Source organism: Vulpes lagopus, chromosome 3 (assembly GCF_018345385.1).
Source record: "Vulpes lagopus strain Blue_001 chromosome 3, ASM1834538v1, whole genome shotgun sequence".
NCBI lineage: Eukaryota > Metazoa > Chordata > Mammalia > Carnivora > Canidae > Vulpes > Vulpes lagopus.
In genome coordinates this window covers 53,462,245-53,483,482 of record NC_054826.1, presented here as the reverse complement: position 1 = coordinate 53,483,482, position 21,238 = coordinate 53,462,245, and the positions used below count along the sequence as shown (strand labels likewise).

The window sequence follows — 21,238 nt, the reverse complement described above, 5'->3', positions numbered from 1 at the left end:
CTCTGAACACCATGTACTGGGGTCCAATGGCCACGGGGCTGGGCAGCACACACGGGGGCCCCAGCCCCACCTCTGGGGAGGGCCACATGCCCTCCACGCTGAGGGCACATCTGCCTGCCACTCGTGGCTTCCTCAGGCCACCCGGCCAGCACCAGAATCCCGGGGCCAGGGCCTGGCAGCTGGCGCCCTCTCTCAACCCCGGGACCGTGCAGACCCTCCTGGGAAGCCCTGTGCGCCTGGCCCCAAGGGAGCCCCGGGCCTGGGGTCCTTGCCGCTCAGGGCAGGAGGAGCACACAGCTCTGGGGCACGGGGGGCAGCCAGAGGCCCCTGGCAGGGGTGAAGCCCTGCTCCAGGAGACTGTGGTGCTACTGGGGGCTGAGGACCGCCCAGCTTCGGGTTCAGGTGGCCAGGTTCCCAGCAGGGGGCCCTGGCACTGCGCACACACCCTATGCTCACCATGTCCACAGTGAGGGGGCAGTAGGGCTCCGGAGGCCGGGCGGCTGGGGGAGGCAGCCCCCCGGGGGGGGGCATGTGTCACATGCAGGCACCAAGGGAGCTGCTTACCATAGAATTTCTTATCCGTGAAAATGAATCTACAAATAACTTCCTCCGGGTTCCTTGCGTTATTAAAACCTCTTCCAGAAACCATCAGTTCATAGTTTTCTGTAAAGGCAACGATCAAACCTCTGGGTGAGGTGAGACTGAGGATCCTCGGCTCACATAACACAGGACCCCCAAGTGGAACTGAGGGGTGTCTGTGAATAAGCACACGAGTCCAAACAAGATGTGTTTTTTCCCCAGGGCCGGATCCTCACCGGGTGCCACCAAGATCCACTCTGAGCACCGAGGGAGCCCCAGGTTCCTGGGAGACTCACACTCACCCCTGACACTTGGAGCCCATTAAAGGCTCCCAACCTCCTCTGTTTATGCTATGATCTGGGACCCCACAAAGGAATCCCCTGGGGACAGAGAAGTCCTGTCTCAGCCGCAGTTCTGGAAGTCTGCCGAGGATTACACTTCCCCTGTGCCCCCGCCCCCCAGGCCGCAAGGACCCTCACCCCCCCACCTGGCATTAGGGAAGTGCTTCCCCTCCACATGGATGCACGACATCCTGGGGTTGCCAGCAGCCCCCGGGGCTGAAGCCAACAGCAGGGAGGCCAGAGAGGACCACTTAGGGCCTGGCCCAGAGCCAGCAGGTGACGGAGGAGTTTCCCGGGAGCCCCGGGCAGTCAGCTCCCACCTTGGCTGCAGCTCCCAGCCGGCCCAGTACGTCCCCGCGGTTCACTCCGCCCTCGCTCAGTGACTCCCCGGGCTGCACAGCAGCAGGGCCTTGCAGGGCCGCCGGCCTCAGGGCTTTGTGCCGCCTGCGGACCAAGGCGGGGTTCCGAGTCGTCTGCCTGCTGCCCGGACTTCAGGCCTTCTCCCTCCCCCCCTTCCAAGATCAGGGGTGAAGGTCCCAGAAAAGTGGCTTCTAGAACAGGAACACCTGCCATCCCAGGGTCTGTGTTGTTTGGCTTCAACCTGGGGGCTCCCTGGGGGCCAGCGCCCCCCTTAGGCAGCCCCCTCCCCGCAGCCCATCACGCGGGGTCTGCTGTGACACAGCCGTCCTGCGATCTGCTCATTGCGCCAACTGGCCCGCAAGGACCACTGAGGAAACCGACCGTGCAGGCCGGGCTGGACGTCCCTCAGGATGCTAGCACAGCACGCCCCGCACGCACACGTCCTACACGCACAGCACGCCTTGCTAGCACAGCACGCCCCGCACGCACACGTCCTACACGCACAGCACGTCCCCACGCACAGCAGCCTTGCAAGCACAGCACGCCCCGCACGCACACGTCCTACGCGCACAGCACGTCCCCACGCACAGCAGCCTTGCAAGCACAGCACGCCCCGCACGCACACGTCCTACGCGCACAGCACGTCCCCACGCACAGCAGCCTTGCAAGCACAGCACGCCCCGCACGCACACGTCCTACGCGCACAGCACGTCCCCACGCACAGCAGCCTTGCAAGCACAGCACGCCCCGCAACGCACACGTCCTACACGCACAGCACGTCCCCACGCACAGCACGCCTCGCACGCACACGTCCTACACGCACAGCACGCCTCGCACGCACACGTCCTACACGCACAGCACGTCCCCACGCACAGCACGCCTTGCAAGCACAGCACGCCCCGCACGCACACGTCCTACGCGCACAGCACGTCCCCACGCACAGCAGCCTTGCAAGCACAGCACGCCTCGCACGCACACGTCCTACGCGCACAGCACGTCCCCACGCACAGCACGCCTTGCTAGCACAGCACGCCCCGCAACGCACACGTCCTACACGCACAGCACGCCTTGCAAGCACAGCACGCCCCGCACGCACACGTCCTACACGCACAGCACGTCCCCACGCACAGCACGCCTTGCAAGCACAGCACGCCCCGCACGCACACGTCCTACACGCACAGCACGCCTTGCAAGCACAGCACGCCCCGCACGCACACGTCCTACGCGCACAGCACGTCCCCACGCACAGCAGCCTTGCAAGCACAGCACGCCCCGCACGCACACGTCCTACACGCACAGCACGTCCCCACGCACAGCAGCCTTGCAAGCACAGCACGCCCCGCACGCACACGTCCTACACGCACAGCACGCCTTGCTAGCACAGCACGCCCCGCACGCACACGTCCTACACGCACAGCACGTCCCCCGCACAGCACGCCTTGCTAGCACAGCACGCCCCGCAACGCACACGTCCTACACGCACAGCACGCCTTGCTAGCACAGCACGCCCCGCACGCACACGTCCTACGCGCACAGCACGTCCCCACGCACAGCAGCCTTGCAAGCACAGCACGCCCCGCACGCACACGTCCTACGCGCACAGCACGTCCCCACGCACAGCAGCCTTGCAAGCACAGCACGCCCCGCACGCACACGTCCTACGCGCACAGCACGTCCCCACGCACAGCAGCCTTGCAAGCACAGCACGCCCCGCAACGCACACGTCCTACACGCACAGCACGCCTTGCTAGCACAGCACGCCCCGCACGCACACGTCCTACGCGCACAGCACGTCCCCACGCACAGCACGCCTTGCAAGCACAGCACGCCTCGCACGCACACGTCCTACGCGCACAGCACGTCCCCACGCACAGCAGCCTTGCAAGCACAGCACGCCCCGCACGCACACGTCCTACGCGCACAGCACGTCCCCACGCACAGCACGCCTCGCACGCACACGTCCTACGCGCACAGCACGTCCCCACGCACAGCAGCCTTGCAAGCACAGCACGCCCCGCACGCACACGTCCTACGCGCACAGCACGTCCCCACGCACAGCACGCCTTGCAAGCACAGCACGCCCCGCACGCACACGTCCTACGCGCACAGCACGTCCCCACGCACAGCACGCCCCGCACGCACACGTCCTACACGCACAGCACGTCCCCACGCACAGCAGCCTTGCAAGCACAGCACGCCCCGCACGCACACGTCCTACGCGCACAGCACGTCCCCACGCACAGCACGCCTTGCTAGCACAGCACGCCCCGCAACGCACACGTCCTACACGCACAGCACGCCTTGCAAGCACAGCACGCCCCGCACGCACACGTCCTACACGCACAGCACGTCCCCACGCACAGCACGCCTTGCTAGCACAGCACGCCCCGCACGCACACGTCCTACGCGCACAGCACGTCCCCACGCACAGCACGCCTCGCACGCACACGTCCTACACGCACAGCACGTCCCCACGCACAGCAGCCTTGCAAGCACAGCACGCCCCGCACGCACACGTCCTACACGCACAGCACGCCTTGCTAGCACAGCACGCCCCGCACGCACACGTCCTACACGCACAGCACGTCCCCACGCACAGCACGCCTTGCTAGCACAGCACGCCTTGCAAGCACAGCACGCCTCGCACGCACACGTCCTACGCGCACAGCACGTCCCCACGCACAGCACGCCTTGCAAGCACAGCACGCCTCGCACGCACACGTCCTACGCGCACAGCACGTCCCCACGCACAGCACGCCTCGCACGCACACGTCCTACACGCACAGCACGCCCTGCACGCACGGCACGCCCCGCACGCACACGTCCTACACGCACAGCACGCACCGCACGCACGCGTCCTACGTGCACAGCACGTCCCCACGCACAGCATGCCTTGCACAGCACAACCCCGCACGCACACGTCCCCACGCACAGCACGCCTTGCTAGCACAGCACGCCCCGCACGCACACGTCCTACACGCACAGCACGCACACCACGCCGCCTATGCACAGCACGTCCCCACGCACAGCATGCCTTGCAAGCACAACACGCACAGCACGCCTCGCACGCACACGTCCTATGCGCACAGCACGTCCCCACGCACAGCACGCCTTGCAAGCACAGCACGCCTCGCACGCACACGTCCTACGCGCACAGCACGTCCCCACGCACAGCACGCCTTGCAAGCACAGCACGCCCCGCACGCACACGTCCTACGCGCACAGCACGTCCCCACGCACAGCACGCCTTGCAAGCACAGCACGCCCCGCACGCACACGTCCTACGCACACAGCACGTCCCCACGCACAGCACGCCTTGCAAGCACAGCACGCCCCGCACGCACACGTCCTACACGCACAGCACGTCCCCACGCACAGCACGCCTTGCAAGCACAGCACGCCCCGCACGCACACGTCCTACGCGCACAGCACGTCCCCACGCACAGCACGCCTTGCAAGCACAGCACGCCCCGCACGCACACGTCCTACGCACACAGCACGTCCCCACGCACAGCACGCCTTGCAAGCACAGCACGCCCCGCACGCACACGTCCTACACGCACAGCACGTCCCCACGCACAGCACGCCTTGCAAGCACAGCGCGCCTCGCACGCCCCGCACGCACACGTCCTACACGCCTCGCACGCCCCGCGTGCACCACACCCCCGGGGCTTGTGGCTACAGCTCTTACGTCCGGCACAGAAAGTGGAAGGCTCCAAATTTGTGATTTCAATACAAGACTTAGCTGTGAGCTGCAAGAGGGGGGGGGGCGGCTGGTGAGGGGCCGCGGGCCGCGCCCCGGGCCCCCCTGCCCTCCCCTCCCTCGTCCCGCACTCACGGGCTCCACGATGTCTTGTAGCCCCTTGAAGCCGTTGTCCACCCCGAACACGTGATCTGGGCTGTCCGCGATGCTCAGCAGCTGCGACACAGCGGCCAGGGCTGCAGGGTGCAGGGGTCCCCGCCCCGGGGGCGCCCACCCCACGCCGGCCTCTGCCCCCCGCCCGCCCTGCCCGGTCACGGGCGCCACGGCCCCCCTAAGTTACCTGGTCCCTGCGATAGTCCATTACACCGATGGAGTAAATCGTTGCCCCCAGTTGCCGGGACCTCTCGGCCTGATGGGAAGGAAGCGCTGAGCACAGGTCTCGGCGGGGTGCGAGCGGGTGGGGCGCGGGGCCAGCCGGGCGAGCTCACCTCTATCTTGGTCTCCTCGTAGGGCTCCGGCATCAGGGTCCCGTCGGTCAGGGCGATGATCATGCTCGGAAACTTCTTGTCTGCGGAGGCGGCAGGGGGCATCCTGGTCAGCGAGGCCCCCGGGGCGACCCCACAGGCTGCCCCGCCCCCCAGTCCTGTAGCCCAGAGGCCGCCCCAGGGGCCCGCCAGCAGGACGCCCGGAGGGTCAGGAGGCTGCAGCCAGGACTTGCGTGACCCGGGGCAACACTCAGCCCTTCCCTGGCCCTGCCTCCTGAACCGGCACCTGACCAGACGTGCAACCGTGGCCCGCACGGTGACCCCAGCCACGTCCCTGGACAGGCATCAGCCTCTCAGGTGAGCAAAGGGACGGACAGCCAGACTCGACTGTACCAGATGCCCGCAGTGCAGTGGGAAGCCCGGCCCTGGCTCCGGCTCCGGCTTGGGGCAGCACCTGCGGGAAGTCCTGCCGGGTCTGCAGGCCCAGGGGTCCACTCCTTTCCCCACCTTTCCCCACCAGGTCCTCCTTTCCTGGCAAGGGCTGCCACCCCACAGTCCAGATGAACACGGTTCTGGGCAGAGCGCGGCCTCGTCCAGTGTTGGAGACACAGTCATGGGACGACGTGTGCCAAGGGGAAGGGACTGAAGGGAAAAGGGACCAGGGCCAGAGATGTGATCACATAGTGTGGGCAGCAAGAGGGAAACCCAGCACTTTTTTTCAAAAACTGGAATTTTGTCTGCTCCAGGTTCCCCAGCTCTTCCTTTCTTGGCGAGGCAGCCAAGGGTAGGTCACGCACTTCATGGTTACCAAGAACTGAGGAGGTACGTGCCCAGTCCCAGGGCGTTCTGGGGGGGGGGGGGGGTGGGGGGTTTCCATCCTTGCTGCACAGAGGAGAAAGCCGGGGCCCAGAGAGGACAGCACCCTGCTCCGTGGCTCAGTGCCAGGAAGGGACCCATGAGGGCCGCCTCAGACCTCGCTGGCCTGGGCCTGGCTCTGTCCCTGCACCTGCCCACAGTGAAGTCACCAGGCAGCTCACCTCCAGAGTTTACCTCTTCGATCTGCTCGTTTACCTGCAAGGAAACAAAGCGGCGTTGGGGGAGGCCAGTGAGAGGACCCAGGAATGCTGTAAGGACGCCACGAAGCACAGGTCCTCAGACCCCGGGACCTGGTACCTTTATGAATCCTTCCTGCATGTGTGTGGCTCCCGTAGGCACTATGTTCTGGAGCTCAGCAAGACCATCGCGGATTTTATTTCTGAAAAAATCAGAAAAGGGCTTGAGGTATGATTTCGGGTGGCCCCAAGCCATCCCGGAGCCGCTGGGCCCTGTATTGTCCTGTCTGGCTGAAAAAGGACACAGGCCCAGTAGTCTGGTCATGACCTTCTGCCCTTGACACTGACAGGACCTGCTCAGGCCTCCTCTCTCCTCCATCTGGTGAACAGCTGGAGGGATGCTACTCTGTTGGTTCATGGCCATGACCTGGGTTTCCCTGCACTCCTTACTCTCTCAGGCACCCCTGGGCCCAGCCCTGCCTGCCCGTGGTGAACGTGGGGCACACTCACAGGCCTGCCACTGGGAATCTGCACTCACGGGATAACTGGCTGGGCTGCTAGAACCCACCAGGTGCCCAAGGAGTCACACTATCCTCTAACAGGTGAGGCCGAGTTTGGGGACAGTCATCCTGTTGTTATTCGTGCCCTGCCCTGTCTTCCCCTGCCACGGACTCCTGACGTGGACCCGGTCCCTTCCCTTTCTGGATTGCAAGCTGCTTAGTGAGAGTACTAGGGCTCCTGAGTTCATGTGCTCCTGAAGAAAAGGCCCAGTGCTGGGGAAGTGGCCCTGAGGGCTGTCCCTGCAGGTGGAAGAGCAGTGACTCCAGGCTGTGGCTGGCCTCTGGTCAGGCAGCTGCTGCTAAGGCAGGTTTCAGAGGTGGGACTGGGCACAGGATGGGCAGGGGGCTTAGGTTCCAGCCAATCCCCGGTGACCAGCTGAGCTGGCCCAGTAAGGCGAGGACTGTGTGCCCCCCAAGAAGGCTTCTCACCGTGGGGACTGGAGATGTGCTGAGAGCCCCAGCCCCGCCTGGGTTGTGAGGCCTGGGAGCCATGGCCAGTGGGGGCCGATTCAGGTGCTGGCTGCCCAGCAGAGCCCTCTCCCTGCTCCTTGCTCACCCCATGCTCGAAGGTTATGCCCCCAAGGACGGGGAACTCTCCGCTCTTCCCAGTGTCTGGCCCATGAGCCCCAGGCCAGGTGTTGTTCTTGCCCAATAGGCTCCCTCCAGGGAGCACTGTCTTTCCAGCCCTGCTCCCAGCACTGCACATGGAAGGGGCCCCAGGTTCTGTGTCCTTGGTGGTCCCTCTTCCTCTTTAATACCCATCTCAGCCCTGGGGCCACTCCATCTCTGCCCTGTGGTCACCCTCCTGCCAGCAGCCCTGGGGCTTCCTAGCCCCTCTGCTGTCTGGCTTCTCTCCATGGTGCTGACAGGGCTGCTGGGCCCCCAGGACCGCCACATCCGGCCCTAAGGGTTCTTGTTTACTAAACCTTGTTTAGTACTTCACTCTCTGAATTGGGTTCTAGTAATTTGTGTGCCTCAAGAATTTCCACTCCCTTCACCAGCTACCCAAAAGCTCTATATCTTTCCCACTTTCAGGCTTTTGGGCAAACTGCTGGGCCCATCATGGCCCATCTAGGATGTGGGCAGGTCATGCCTTCCTCAGGCCTGGTGTTCAGGACCCACTCATGGGCTTCCTTCTCTCAGAACCACTGAGGAACCAAGATCCCCTTCACTGAGACCATCAGTACCTTGATGCTGCTCATTCTTTCCTCCCTGGTTATGACTTCGTCTCACTGGCGACCTCATTGGCTCAGGGCAGAGAGTGACACGTAATAGCAGGTGCTAAATGCAGGTCACTGTTAGTAAGGGAACCCCACACCTGCTCCATACATTTTGGGGAGTCCTCACAGCTAGCTTGTTCCGAGAACAGGTAAGAATGCAGAGAGAAGGACTCAAGACAGGTAAAAGGCAGAGCTTAGGGAGCAGAAATGACCTAGTGGCCCAGGTTGGCCCATGTGAGAACAGCCAGGGGTCAGAGAGGGCTGGCGAGCCAGAGCTGGGGGTCAGGGTGCACAGTGAGGGGAGCCCAGGCCAGCCCAGCCTGCACTCCAGTGGGCTCCCCACTGCGGTTTCAGGGATCCCACTAGCTCCCTGGCGTTTTCTTGTAGTCTCGCCCACTGGCCTGCCTTGGGGGTCAGAGTATCACTTACTTATCTGACGTAAGTTTCAGGAGCGTGTGGCCATCTGTGGAGTAAGTGACGAAGGAAATCCGCACATTTGGGCTGGGGAGAAAACACGTGCTTTTGAGAAGTCGTAGTAACAAGTTCAGCATGATGTCAGTGAGTAATCAGGGAGGGGGCACATGACAGTTCCCCTGTCCCCACCCTAACTCTACTCCTTTGGAGCTGATTTCCCAAACACCAGACCTTCCTATAACTTTAGTGAGGAATTCAGAGGCCTGTAAGACATCTGGCTTTTCTGGAAGAGTGTGCCAGAGGAGCATCTGAATCCACCCTTACACTCGCAGCACCCCAGTAGTGACTGTCTGTCTGCCTGTCTCTTTCTCTGTGTGCATGTGTGTGCACACACATGCCCACGCGGGTGCTCACTCAGACAGCTGCATGCACAAGGAGACAGACCAACATCTACACACGCCCACAGGAGGAGCTCCCACCTGGCCTTTCTTCCGTAACATTCTTTGGAACTTCACTGTCCTTCCTTCCTTGCCTGCCTTCCTCACCCCAACTCTTCTTTCAAAGAAATGATTTTCCCTCTTGGCAGCCATTCATCTATATTCCCTTCCTTTCCTGCTCCTGGCTATTGTCTTCTGGTCTGCTGACCCTCATTATCCTGGGCTAAATTGGTACCATAGGTCCCTAGCTGAGCTCCCTACTGCTCTGGCTCTTGTTCCCACTCATTTTACCCACTTTTGTTGGATTTTTCTTCTTGCACAACTTGTTCGTGTCAGACCCTTAAACAAGAATCATCTGTAGCTCCTTAGTGCTCATAGCAGGAAATCTAGGCCCCATGGCCTGGCATTATGAGCTGTAATGGCCGTAGCTCCAAGCTGACATGCCCAGCCTCATCTCCTAGCCCTCCCTTGAGGTAACCCTACTCTGCAGCCAAACAGACCCTTCGTTCCCTAAGAAGCCTCCTTGATGGTTCCTGTCCCCCTGTCTTTCCCACCCATGGAAACCTACTTAACATTGCCACATCTTCTGGGAAGCCATCCTGAATTAAAATTCTTCCTTTTCCTTTAAGCTCATCATATACATTCTTTGCCTTTTTTTTTTTTTGTCCCTGACACCAGCTGTTTAATTACCATGCTACTTGTTTGCCTGTTTCCTAATCTGTTTGGTCCTCAGGGCATATTACTATGTCCCTATAAGATGGCCTGACTCTCAGGCAGAAGCCACATAAAGCTGCTGACACCCTTGGAATCACTGTGATGTGGCCTTTCCTGCTTCAGAACTTCACTTTGGGCTCTGTGTTCCCAGCTGGAGGGACTCCCATGCCCACCGAGTCTAAACAGGTTCCGTACTGGGTCTGGCAGAAGAGAACACTCTATTAACACAGAGAAGCCATACTTTTCAAACTTATTGACCAAATCTTCCACAAGGTTGTAAATGTCCATCCAGTTGTTGTCCACACTGCCTGACCTGAAAATGAAGAAACATGAGTCAGAGAGAGGAGTTATATCTGTCATGTAGGAATAGTTTCTGCCTTCTCTGGCTTTGGGCAGGCCCTTTAGCAAGCTCCTCACCCACGTGGTTGATGCCCGCCACACACCCTCAGTGACCTCAGGGGTGACTTTCATCAGTGTGAGTCCTGGGAAGGTTGTCTAGTGACACCTGTGTACTTGGGACTGAGGGACTTCCAAGGATGAGGGACTTCTGGTGGCAAACCAGGATGTTTGGTCATGCTCAGCGGGGGCTGTTGGACAAATGAAGGAGGGTGCATTGGTTGTCAAAGCCAATTTTGATTTGACTGGCTCTCTTGGTTGTTCATTGTCTCCCAGGTGTCTGCCCCTTGAAGGTGTGTGTGATTGGGTGGGAAGCAGAAGCACATCTCCACAAAATGCTCCTGGCTTTCCCTTTCTGTCATTCCTTCTGCTTCCTCTAGGCTACATCTAAAACTGTCAGTAGATGGTAAGGAAACTAAAAATAGATGTTTCTAATTATGTCAGGATTGTCATTCATGGAGCATATATATACCAGGCCCTTTACATCCATGGTTTCCAATTCCAGAACAACTCTATGATACCGGCAGTATTCCCACTTTCCAGGTGAGACTCTCAGGTCCATGGCATTTGCCATGATTTCAATAGTTCAAATCCATCAACCCATATCTAGCTTCAAAACCCATGCTCTACTCATTGCACTAGGCAGGTCAGGATGACGCTGGTTGAGGTGGACAACTGCCGTGTAGGAAAGTACTAGGCTCTGACAACACACAATGCAGACTTTCTTTCAGAAGCTTTCATGCTAAAGTGAAAGGCAATTTCCTTAATGGCAACCCTGTCTACTCTCCTCATTACTTTTCTCTCCTGTTTTCCCCCTGAGTGAAGAGGATTTTCCAAAGAAGATTGATAGGAAACAAAGGTCTTCAACTCACTCCAGAGAAGTTTCCAATTTGTGATGATTTTGAAGGAAGGCTTATAGACTCTAGAATATAGCTCAACATGAGTGCACCTGGGCACTGGAAAATTCTACAGAGACCCACAGTTCCCTAGGAAGGAGGCAGTATGGAACAGCAACTGTGTGGGCTTCCAGCACACAGAACTCCAATCATGTTCTACTGTCTCACTCTTAAATGAGATGCAGAAGATCAGCAGACATTTGACGAATCTCTGTCTTTGAAGCTTGAGGACAAAACACCCTAGTGATATAAATTACTGGGAGAATGGAAGGCATCAGGAATAATTACATAAGGGAGCTCAGCTTTAAGAAAGCCAGATTCTCTTGAAAGAACTTAATAGAGAATGAGTAAACCTCAAACAGCAAAAAACAGCATCAGTACTAGCATGGTATTAGAAGCAGGGTCTTAATCCCAGAAGAAAAATCTACAATTTCAGATAAAAAAACAAGGCCCAGCTACTTGCTGCCTATCAGGCACTCATTCAGCTTTAAAGACACATGTATGTTCAATGTAAAGGGATTGAAGATACTCTATGCAAGTGGAAACCAAACAAACTGTATAGTTATATCAGACAAAATAGACTTTAAGCCAAAAATGGTAACAGAGTCAAAGAAAGTTATATAATGATAAAAGGGTCAATATGTAAAAAGTGTATAAAAATCATAAGTATATATGTACCCAACATATGAGCAGCTAAATATGTTAAGTAATACTAACAGATCTGAAGGGAGAAAAGAGAACACTACAATGATAGCAGGCAACTTTAATACCTCAGTTCTAGCAATGGATAGATCATCTAGACAAAAAATCCACAAAGAAACTTTGGAATTGAACCACACTATGGCCAAATGGCTTTAAAAGACCTATTAGAACATTTTATTCAACTGTTGCAGAATGCACATCCTTTGCAAGTCCACACAGATTATTCTCCAGGATAGATCCTATGATAGGACACAAAACAAGTCCTAGCAAACTTAAAGAAGATTTAAATCAGAGCAGCTATCTTTTCCAATGACATGAAATAAAAAACAAGAGGAAACTTGGAAAATCTACATATATGTGGAAATTAAACATACTTTTGCATGGCCAATGGGTCAAGGAAGATAAGAATGTGAAAAAACACCAAATGGGGAAACGTGAACCCTTAAAGCTAATGGAAATGGAAACAAACAGCGAAACCTATAGAATGCTGCAGAAGCAGTTCTGAGAGGAAAATGTGCAATGAGAAATGCACATATTAAGGAATTAGCAAAATATCAAAATATTTTACTTTACCTGTCAAGGAACTGGGGATAAAAAGAACATATGAAGCCCAAAGTTAGCAGAAGAAACAAAATAATAAGGTGCTGAAGTAAATTAAATTAGGATGAAAAGAGGAGACTTGCAACTGCTACCCCAGAAATAAATTCATAAACTACTCTTAATAATTATATATCAACATTATTAGATAACCTAGAGCAAATGGATGAATTCCTAGAAACACACAACCTGCCCAAACAAACATGAAGAAGCATAAAATCTGAATAGACCTATCGACCTGAATAGCCTCAGTAAAGAGATTGAAACAGTAATCACAAATCTCCCAAAAGAGAAAAGCCTAGGACTAGCTGGTTTTTCATAGGTTAATGTGATCAAATATTTAATGAAGAGTTAACACCAATCCCCCCCCAAACTCCTCCAGTCTCATTTTATGATGCCTGCATTTACTCTAATATCAAAACCAGACTAATGCTACAAGTACAGATCAATATCCCATATGAGCATGGATGCAAAAGCCCTCAACAAAAAAATCTAGCAAACTGAATTTAGCAGCACGTTAAAAGACTTATATTCCATGACCAAGTAGGATTTAGGGTTTATTTCCACAAGGGAAACCTGGTTGTTCAGTGCAAAAAAAAAAAAACAACAACAACAACAACAATGTAATTAACAGAATAGAATTAATAGATCAAAAAACAAACGACACTATCATTCCAATTGACATAGAAAAAGCATTTGATAAAATCCAACATAATTCCTTCATAAAAACACTCTTTTTAGGAATAGGAAAAAAGCCTATGATACACATAATAGGGGCCATATATGAAAAACTCACAGCTAACATCTCAGTGGTGAAAGACTGAGTTTTCCCTAAGATCAAAAGTAATACCAAAATGCCAAGTTTCATCATTTCAATTCAATGGAATATTGGAAGTTCTAGGCAGATCAATTAGATAAGGAAAAGAAAAATATCCAAATTGAAAAGGAAAATATAAAATGGTTTCTGTTTTTTGGTGATGTGATCTTACATGTAAAAAACACCATAGATTCCACATACAAAAAAACTGGCTAAGAAAAGGATTCAGCAAGGTTGCAGGATGCAAAATTAACATATAATAACCAGTTACATTTTGATATACACTAACCACGAACATTCCAAAAAGGAAATTATGAAAACAAATCCATTTACAAATTATCAAACAGAACAAAATACTTATGAATAAATTTAACCAAAGAGGCAGAAGACTAGTATACTGAAAACCGTAATCCATGCTGGGAGCAATTTAAAAAGACACGAATCGGGGATCCCTGGGTGGCGCAGTGGTTTGGCGCTTGCCTTTGGCCCAGGGCGCGATCCTGGAGACCCGGGATCGAGTCCCACATCAGGCTCCCGGTGCATGGAGCCTGTTTCTCCCTCTGCCTGTGTCTCTGCCTCTCTCTCTGTCTCTCTGTGACTATCATAAATAAATAAAAATTAAAAAAAAAATAAATAAAAAGACACAAATCATTGGAAGGACATCACATATTCATATGGAATCTTAAAAGACATCAAATAGTTAAAAAAAAAAAAAGTCTTGGGGTTACTGGGTGGCTCGGTGGGTTAAGTGCCCAGCTCTTGGTTTGGCTTGGTCATGACCTCAGAGTCCTGGGATGGAGCCCTGCAGGCTCTGCCCTCAACTGGGATATTTCCAAATAAGGAAAAATCTTTTTTAAAAATCTTGGATAAAAACAAAGTTTGTGGACTCATATTTCCTGGTTTCAAAGATTTATTACAAAGCTATAATAATCAAAATAGTGTAGTGCTGGCACAAGGACAGACACATAGATTAATGAAATAGAATAAAGAGAACAAATAAACCCTCATATATATGTTCAATTGATTTTTGACAAGGATGCTAACTAAGATTATTCAATGTGGGAAAGGACGCTATTTTCAACAAATGGTGCTAGGAAAACTGGATGTCCACACGCGAAATAATGTAGTTGGGCTCTTGCCTTACCGCCTATACAAAAATTAACCCAAATGAATATAAAAAACCTAAATGTAAGAGCTAAAAATATTAAACGTTTAGAAGAAAATACAGAGGAAAAGCTTCATGATGTTAGATTTGGTAATAGTATTTTGGATATCACACCGAAAAATAGGCAATAAAAGAGAAAAATAGCTAATCCAGACATTGAAATTAAAGACTTTTGTGCAAAGGATACTATCCAAAAAATGAAAAGAAAACCCACACAATGAGAGGGAACATTGGCAAGTCATATATCTGAAAAGGGATTGATATCTAGAGCATACTAGGAATTCCACAACTCAACATAAAAATCAAACAATTCAAAAACGGGCAAAGGACTTCAACAGGGCATTTCTCCAAAGAAAATATACAAACAAAAGATAGTGGAGGGGTAGTGGGCGCTAGTTTGTCTGGTCCCTCAAATACCCAGTTATCTGACCATTCTGAAAACCCAATAAATCAATCAGAGATCTGAGAAAAGAAATGCTGCGAGTCTATAAGTAGCAAAGTGACCACCTCTTGGAATGTAGGAGGTGCAAGGGCCTGAATCCGGGGAAATACAGCTGAAGACCGCGAGCGGGGCAAGCTACCGCCAAGCACTCCAAGCAGCAGAGTGCAAAATCGCAACCTTGAGAAGTTGGCTGCAGTGGGGAGCAGGCTTAAGCACCCTGGCTTAGAGGGCTCGGGTGCTCAGGTGGTGACTTGGGGCAGAATCCCAGGTGTGACAGTGCAGTCTCAGGATCCCTGAGGTCACAAGAAGAACAGGCTGGCTGAGTGCAGCACAGTCCCCGGTGTCCACGTGGGGGAAGCTGGCAAGGGACAGTGAGTCTCAGGGCCGGTTTCCTGCTCTGTGATCCTTAGCCTGCAAACCACTGCATGGCTGTGTAGCCACTCTCCTGGGAAGGGTCCTGCAAAAGGCAGAAGTGAGGCAATACCCTCCCCCGTCCCCCAGGGAGGAACGACGTGAGTCTGAGCTGCGGGAGTCTAAAAACTTTGGAGTTTTGAACTCAGTCCCACGCCTGAGATAAAAATGCTCAGTCATAGGCCAGGTGAATACAGAGTTGTGACAGAAACCAGGGGGACAAGAGTGATTCCTTCTCACTGAAGACTGGGAGGAGTGGACTTTCAGCTTCTGGGGTAGAGAGCAGGGCCCATCAGTGCTAAAAGCCTTCATGGAGCAAAGCAGTGTCACAGTGGAGTCCAATGCTGCTTACCCAGAGCCCCAGCGCCCACGCACTGGACGTGCATCTTCACCAAGGCAAGAGCACTTGAGACTCAGTGCAGCAGGCCCCTCCCCCGAAGACCCGCACAAACAACTGGCTTGCACCAAGTTTATGGATCACAGAGTCCTGCAAAGCTTCAGCTCTGGAGGAAAACACTGTATAGCATTCTTGATATATTTTTAAAAGATTTTATTTATTCAAGAGAGACACAGAGAGAGAGAGGCAGAGACACAGGCAGAGGGAGAAGCAGACTCCCTATGGGGAACCTGATGTGGGACTCAATCCCAGGACCCCAGGATCACACCCTGAGCCGAAGGCAGACACTCAACCATGGAGCCACCCAGACGTCCCATTCTTGGCATTTTTATTCTTTAGTCTTTCAGTATTATTTTTTTCTGGTTACTTTATTTTTTCAATTAAAAAATTCTTTTAAAATTATTTATATAATAAAATTATTTATATAATTATAAAATTATTTATGTAATTTTAAAAGATATTTTGAAATTTCTTTGTATCTTTCCACTGTATTTTACTTTATATATATAAACATATATATATAAAATTTATATATGTTATTCTTTCTTTCTTATTTTGGGATCTAGTTTCTTTTAACAAGCAGACAAAGACACACCGAGGATCTCATTTTGTTTGTTTTGTCTTTTTTTTTTCTGTTGTTATTGTTTTCTTTCTTCTTTCTTCTTTTCTGGACAAATGAAGTGGAGAAATTCACCCCAAAAGAAAGAACAGGAGCAGCCCCAGTGGCGCAGCAGTTTAGCACCCCCTGCAGCCCAGGGCATGATCCTGGAGATCCTGGATCAAGTCTCATGTCAGGCTCTCTGTATGATGCCTGCTTCTCCCTCTGCCTGTGTGTCTGCCTCTCTCTCTCTCTCTCACTCACTCTCTCTGTCTCTATGAATAAATAAATACAATCTTTAAAACAACAACAACCACAACAAAAAACCCAAAAGAACAGGAGGTAGGACTCACTACTGGGGATTTAATCAAGACATAAGTAAGATGTCTGAACTAGAATTTAATACAATGATTCTAAAGATATGAGCTGGGCTTGAAAAAGCATAGAAGACACTATGGAATCCCTTGCTGTAGAAATCAAAGAACTAAAATTTAGTCAGGCCAAAATTAAACATGCTATTACCAAGATACAGTCCCAAGGGGAGGCTATAAAATGAGAATGAATGAAGCAGAAGGAAGAATCAGTGATACAGAAGATAAAATTATGGAAAGTAAGGAAGCTAAAAAGAAGAGAGAAGAAACATACTGTTAGATCATGAAGGGAAACTTCCCACGAAGGGAAATTCCAGAAGGCAAATTAATATCTGCATAATAGGAATCCCAGAAGATGAGGAGAGGAGAGAGAGGCAGAAGGTTTATTTGAACAAATTCTAGCTGAGAACTTCCATAATCCGGGGGAGGAAACAGGCAATCAAGTCCAGGAGGCACAGAGAACTTCCCTCAAAATCAACAGAAATATGTCAACACCCTGACATATAATAGTGCAATTTGCAAATTCAAAGATAAAGAGAAAATCCTGAAGCAGCTGGGGACAAGAGGTCCTTAACCTACAAGGGCAGACACATAAGGCTGGCAGTGGACCTGTCCACAGACACCTGGCAGGCAGAAAGAACCAGCGTGATACATTCAAGGTGCTAAATGAGAAAAACATGCAGCCAAGAATACTGTATCCAGGAAGGCTGTCATTCAGAATAGAAGAAGAGGTAAAGAGTTTCTAGGACAAACAAAAACTAAAGGAATCTGTGGACACTAAACTAGCCCTGTTAAGGAATATTAAAGGGAATCCCTTGGGTGGAGAGAGCCCCAAAATAACAAAGACCAGTAAGGAACAGAGACAGTCTACAGGAACAGCGACTTACAGGTAATCCAATAAATTAATATCTTTCACTAATTAATCTGAAGGTAAATGGACTAAATACTCCAAGAGACAATACCAGAATGGATTAAAAAATTAAGACTCATCAATATGCTTATGAGAGACTCATGTTTTTTTTTAATATTTTATTTATTCATGAGAGACACACAAAGAGAGGCAGAGACCCAGGCAGAGGGAGAAGCAGGCTCCCTGTGGGGAGCCCATGCAGGTCTCGATCCCAGGACCCCAGGGTCATGCCCTGAGCAGAAGGCAGACACTCAACCACTGAGCCACCCAGGTGCCCCAAGAGACTTATTTTAGACCCAAGACACCTCCAGATTGAAAGTGAGGGGGTGGAGAACCATTTATTATCATGCTCATGAACATCAAAAGAAAGACGGGGCAGTAATCCTCATGTCACACAAACTAGATTTTAAACCAAAGATTGTAATAAGGGATGAAGAAGGACACTATACCATAGTAAAGGGTTCTATCCAAGAAGAAGATCTAGAAATTGTAAATATTTATGCTCCTAACTTGGGAGGAGCCAAATATATAAACCAATTAACAACAAAATTAAAGAAACTCATTGGTAATAGTACAATAACAGTAGAGGACTACAACACCCCACTCACAGAAATGGACAGATTGAGCAGATCAACAAGGAAACAAGGGCTTTGAATGACACACTGGACCAGATGGACTTCACAGAGATGTTGACAGCATTCTCTCCTAAAGAAACAGAATACATTCTTCTCAGGTGCACATGGAACATTCTCCAGGAGAGATCACATACTGGGTCACAAATCAGGTCTCAACTGGTACCAAGTTTGGAATTATTTCCTGAATATTTTCAGAGCACAATGTCATAGGACTTGAATTCAACCACAAGACAAAAATTGGAAGGACCACAAATACATGCAGGTTAAAGAACATTGTACTGGAGAATGAACGAGTCAACCAGGAAATTAAAGGAGAATTGAAAAAATACATGGGGCAAATAAAAATGAAAACACGAGAGTTCAAAACCTTTGGGATGCAGCAAATGTGGTCCTATGAGGGAAGTATACAGCAATACAGGCCTTCCTCAAGAAAACAAAAAAGTCTCAAATACACGACCTAAACTTACACATAGAAGCTGAAAAAAGAATAGCAAATAAAGCCTGAACCCAGCAGGAGAAGATAAATAATATCAGAGAGAGTGACAAACCATGAGAGACTCCTAACTCTGGGAAACGAACAAGGGATAGTGGAAGGGGAGGTGGGCGGGGGGATGAGGTGACGGGCACTGAGGGGGGCACTTGAGGGGATGAGCACTGGGTGTTATACTGTATGTTTGTAAATGGAACTCCAATAAAAATATATTTTAAAAAGATTAGGGCAGAAATCAATGATATAGAAAAAAAAAAACAGATCAACCAAACCAGGAGCTGTTTCTTTGAAAGAATTAACAAGATAGATAAACTCTTAGTCAAACTTCTCAAAAAGAAAAGAGAAAGAACCCAAATAAATAAAAATCATGAATGAAAGCAAAGAGATCACTACCAACATTGAAGAAATATGATTACAAGAGAAAATTATGAACAATCATATGCCAACAAACTGGCAGTGTGGGAGAAATGGATGCATTGCTAAAAACACGTCAACTACCCAAACTGAAACAGGAAGAAAAAGAGAAAACCTGAACAGACCCATAACCAGCAAGGATATTGAATCAGTCATCAAAAATCTCTTTTTACCCCCAACCCTAATGCCTAAGAAGTCACATCCCCCTGGACTGTGTCAAATATCATTGAGGAAGACCTGCCCAGAACAACTCCGAAGTCCCTCCACAGGACAGTGAGGAGGGACTTACTCCAGTGGCAGGGGGGCTCCCAGCTCTGTCGGCTCTGCTGGAAGCTGGTGGCTGGGCACACATCTCCCTAGTCATCAGCCTCCATGGAGTATAAGAAAAATCCGAGGTGTTGTAGCCTGGGGGGCTATAAGCGGGGCACCCGGGAAGCCTGAGTCCTGTCACCCCCACCCCCCTGGGGCTACTCCAACTGACCTCCAGACCCCATCCCCTTCCCAGGAGATTGCAAATGCAAAGGTCTTCCCTACTCTACATTCTGGGGTGGTTTTGAGGATGAGGGAAGTGCAGTGGAAGGGCTCTGGAAGCCAAATACGCTTCAGTCACACCCACAGTCACACCACGGATAGTACTGACCCCGTAAAGTTCATTCCCAACCCAACAGACAAGTGGGAAATGGCACCAGGTCAACGTCTCCGATCTTTCCAAGCATGGCTGTCGACCCCCTCCCTTCTTTGAGGGGCACAAGGTGCCTAGCGCACAGCCTGGCTCCCCAGGATGACACCTGTCAGACCCAGCTGTCCCAAAGCACACACAAGCTGAGACACGGTGTCCAGGTGGTTGAGGAAAGAAGCAAAAGCCTTGGAGGGAAAGCCAAGGACTTTCTAAGCAGTGCCGCTCTGAGCCCCCTGAGGCGACAGGGCATCTCCCTGGCACCCAGCACAAAGAGAGTCTGCTCCAGGGAAAAGCACCACAGCAGAGGACCACGCAGACACAAACCCAGCAAGTTTCTAATAACTGCCCAGAAGGAGCTCCTGGCCATCACCTGCCCCTCTCCCTGCTTAAGGGGCGTGCAGAGGGTCTTATCTTGGGTTTGATCAAGACTGTCCCCACCTCCCCTTTTCCAGAGGCTGGGGTCTCCTTGAGCCCCTTCATGTAAGCAGTAACATGACAGCAGAGGACCACACAGCAGGAGCTGAGATCCAGGCAGCTCGTGGAACCGCCCAGGGCAGCTCTCCACCGGCAGCGCCTCCATCTCCTCGAGGCGCCCGCGGGGCACAGGGCCAGGCCTTGTCACAGGACGCACTGAGAGCCACCCACGAACCCATGGCGCCTTTTTTTCTTTTCCAAAAGAAAAATGCCCGAGAACCAGTTTGCGGAGCTCTCCCACCCCGGGAACAGGGGGCTGCAGAGGTTCCTTGGGGGTGCCAAGGCCGCGCCCTCCGCTCCCCAGGCCTGGCGTTGGTTGGGCAGAGCCTGCCCCCCCCCCCCCGGGCCGGGCGGGCACTCACTTGTCCAGGATGAAGTACAGGTCGTACTCGCTGTGGCAGGGCTTCCCCGGCTCCTCCTCGCCGTGGCCCCTGGGAGCCGAGTGGCTCGGGCCCCGCCGGTGGTGCGGTGCCTTCTCGTGCGTGTGCAGGTGGTAGCGGTGGCCCTTGTCCCTCTGCGCCGGGCCGTGCAGGTCGCCCGAGCCGCCCCGGACCGTGGGGTGCAGGCTCCTGGCTCTGAGCGGCGGGGGCGGCAGCACGAGCAGCAGCAGGAGCGCGGGGCCCGGCACCCCCAGGCTGCAGCTCCCCATCCCAGGCGCGCAGCAGCCGCCTCCGCGCAGCCCTCCCGCGGGGCCTCCGCCCCTCCAGCCCTTCCCAGGCGCCCTTCGACTCCACCTGCTACCTGCCCTCGGGCGCAAGAGGCAAGCGGCTGGCTCTGGGGCGATGGCCCCACTACCTGCGCGGCCTCTCCCCGCGCCCCGGGGCAGAAGGCCTTGTGTGATGAGCAGGAGGGTTGGCATGGTGACTTTGTGACCTGTAGCTCTGCTCAGTGTCCTGCCTGCCCACAGCCCCAGGCGGGAGTCCTGGCATCTCTGGACGGGCGGCAAGATGAGGCCGCCTTTTGTCCCTTATCCCAACCC

The 21,238-nt window shown here is 52.6% G+C and overlaps 1 protein-coding gene across 1 annotated transcript in view; it reads right to left on the bottom strand.

The window, feature by feature from the left end:
* The window catches only part of ANTXRL (ANTXR like), a 29,902-nt gene extending 8,994 nt beyond the window's left edge, over positions 1 to 20,908 (bottom strand). Inside the window, exons 1-10 of the mRNA XM_041748485.1 lie at positions 20,622 to 20,908; positions 10,107 to 10,178; positions 8,730 to 8,801; positions 6,642 to 6,723; positions 6,506 to 6,539; positions 5,472 to 5,551; positions 5,324 to 5,392; positions 5,119 to 5,199; positions 4,972 to 5,032; positions 565 to 663 (exon numbers count right to left, since the gene is read on the bottom strand). Coding sequence (XP_041604419.1) covers positions 565 to 663; positions 4,972 to 5,032; positions 5,119 to 5,199; positions 5,324 to 5,392; positions 5,472 to 5,551; positions 6,506 to 6,539; positions 6,642 to 6,723; positions 8,730 to 8,801; positions 10,107 to 10,178; positions 20,622 to 20,908 — 937 coding nt within the window. The remainder of the gene's footprint in view (positions 1 to 564; positions 664 to 4,971; positions 5,033 to 5,118; positions 5,200 to 5,323; positions 5,393 to 5,471; positions 5,552 to 6,505; positions 6,540 to 6,641; positions 6,724 to 8,729; positions 8,802 to 10,106; positions 10,179 to 20,621) is intronic.
* Positions 20,909 to 21,238: the final 330 nt, after the last annotated feature.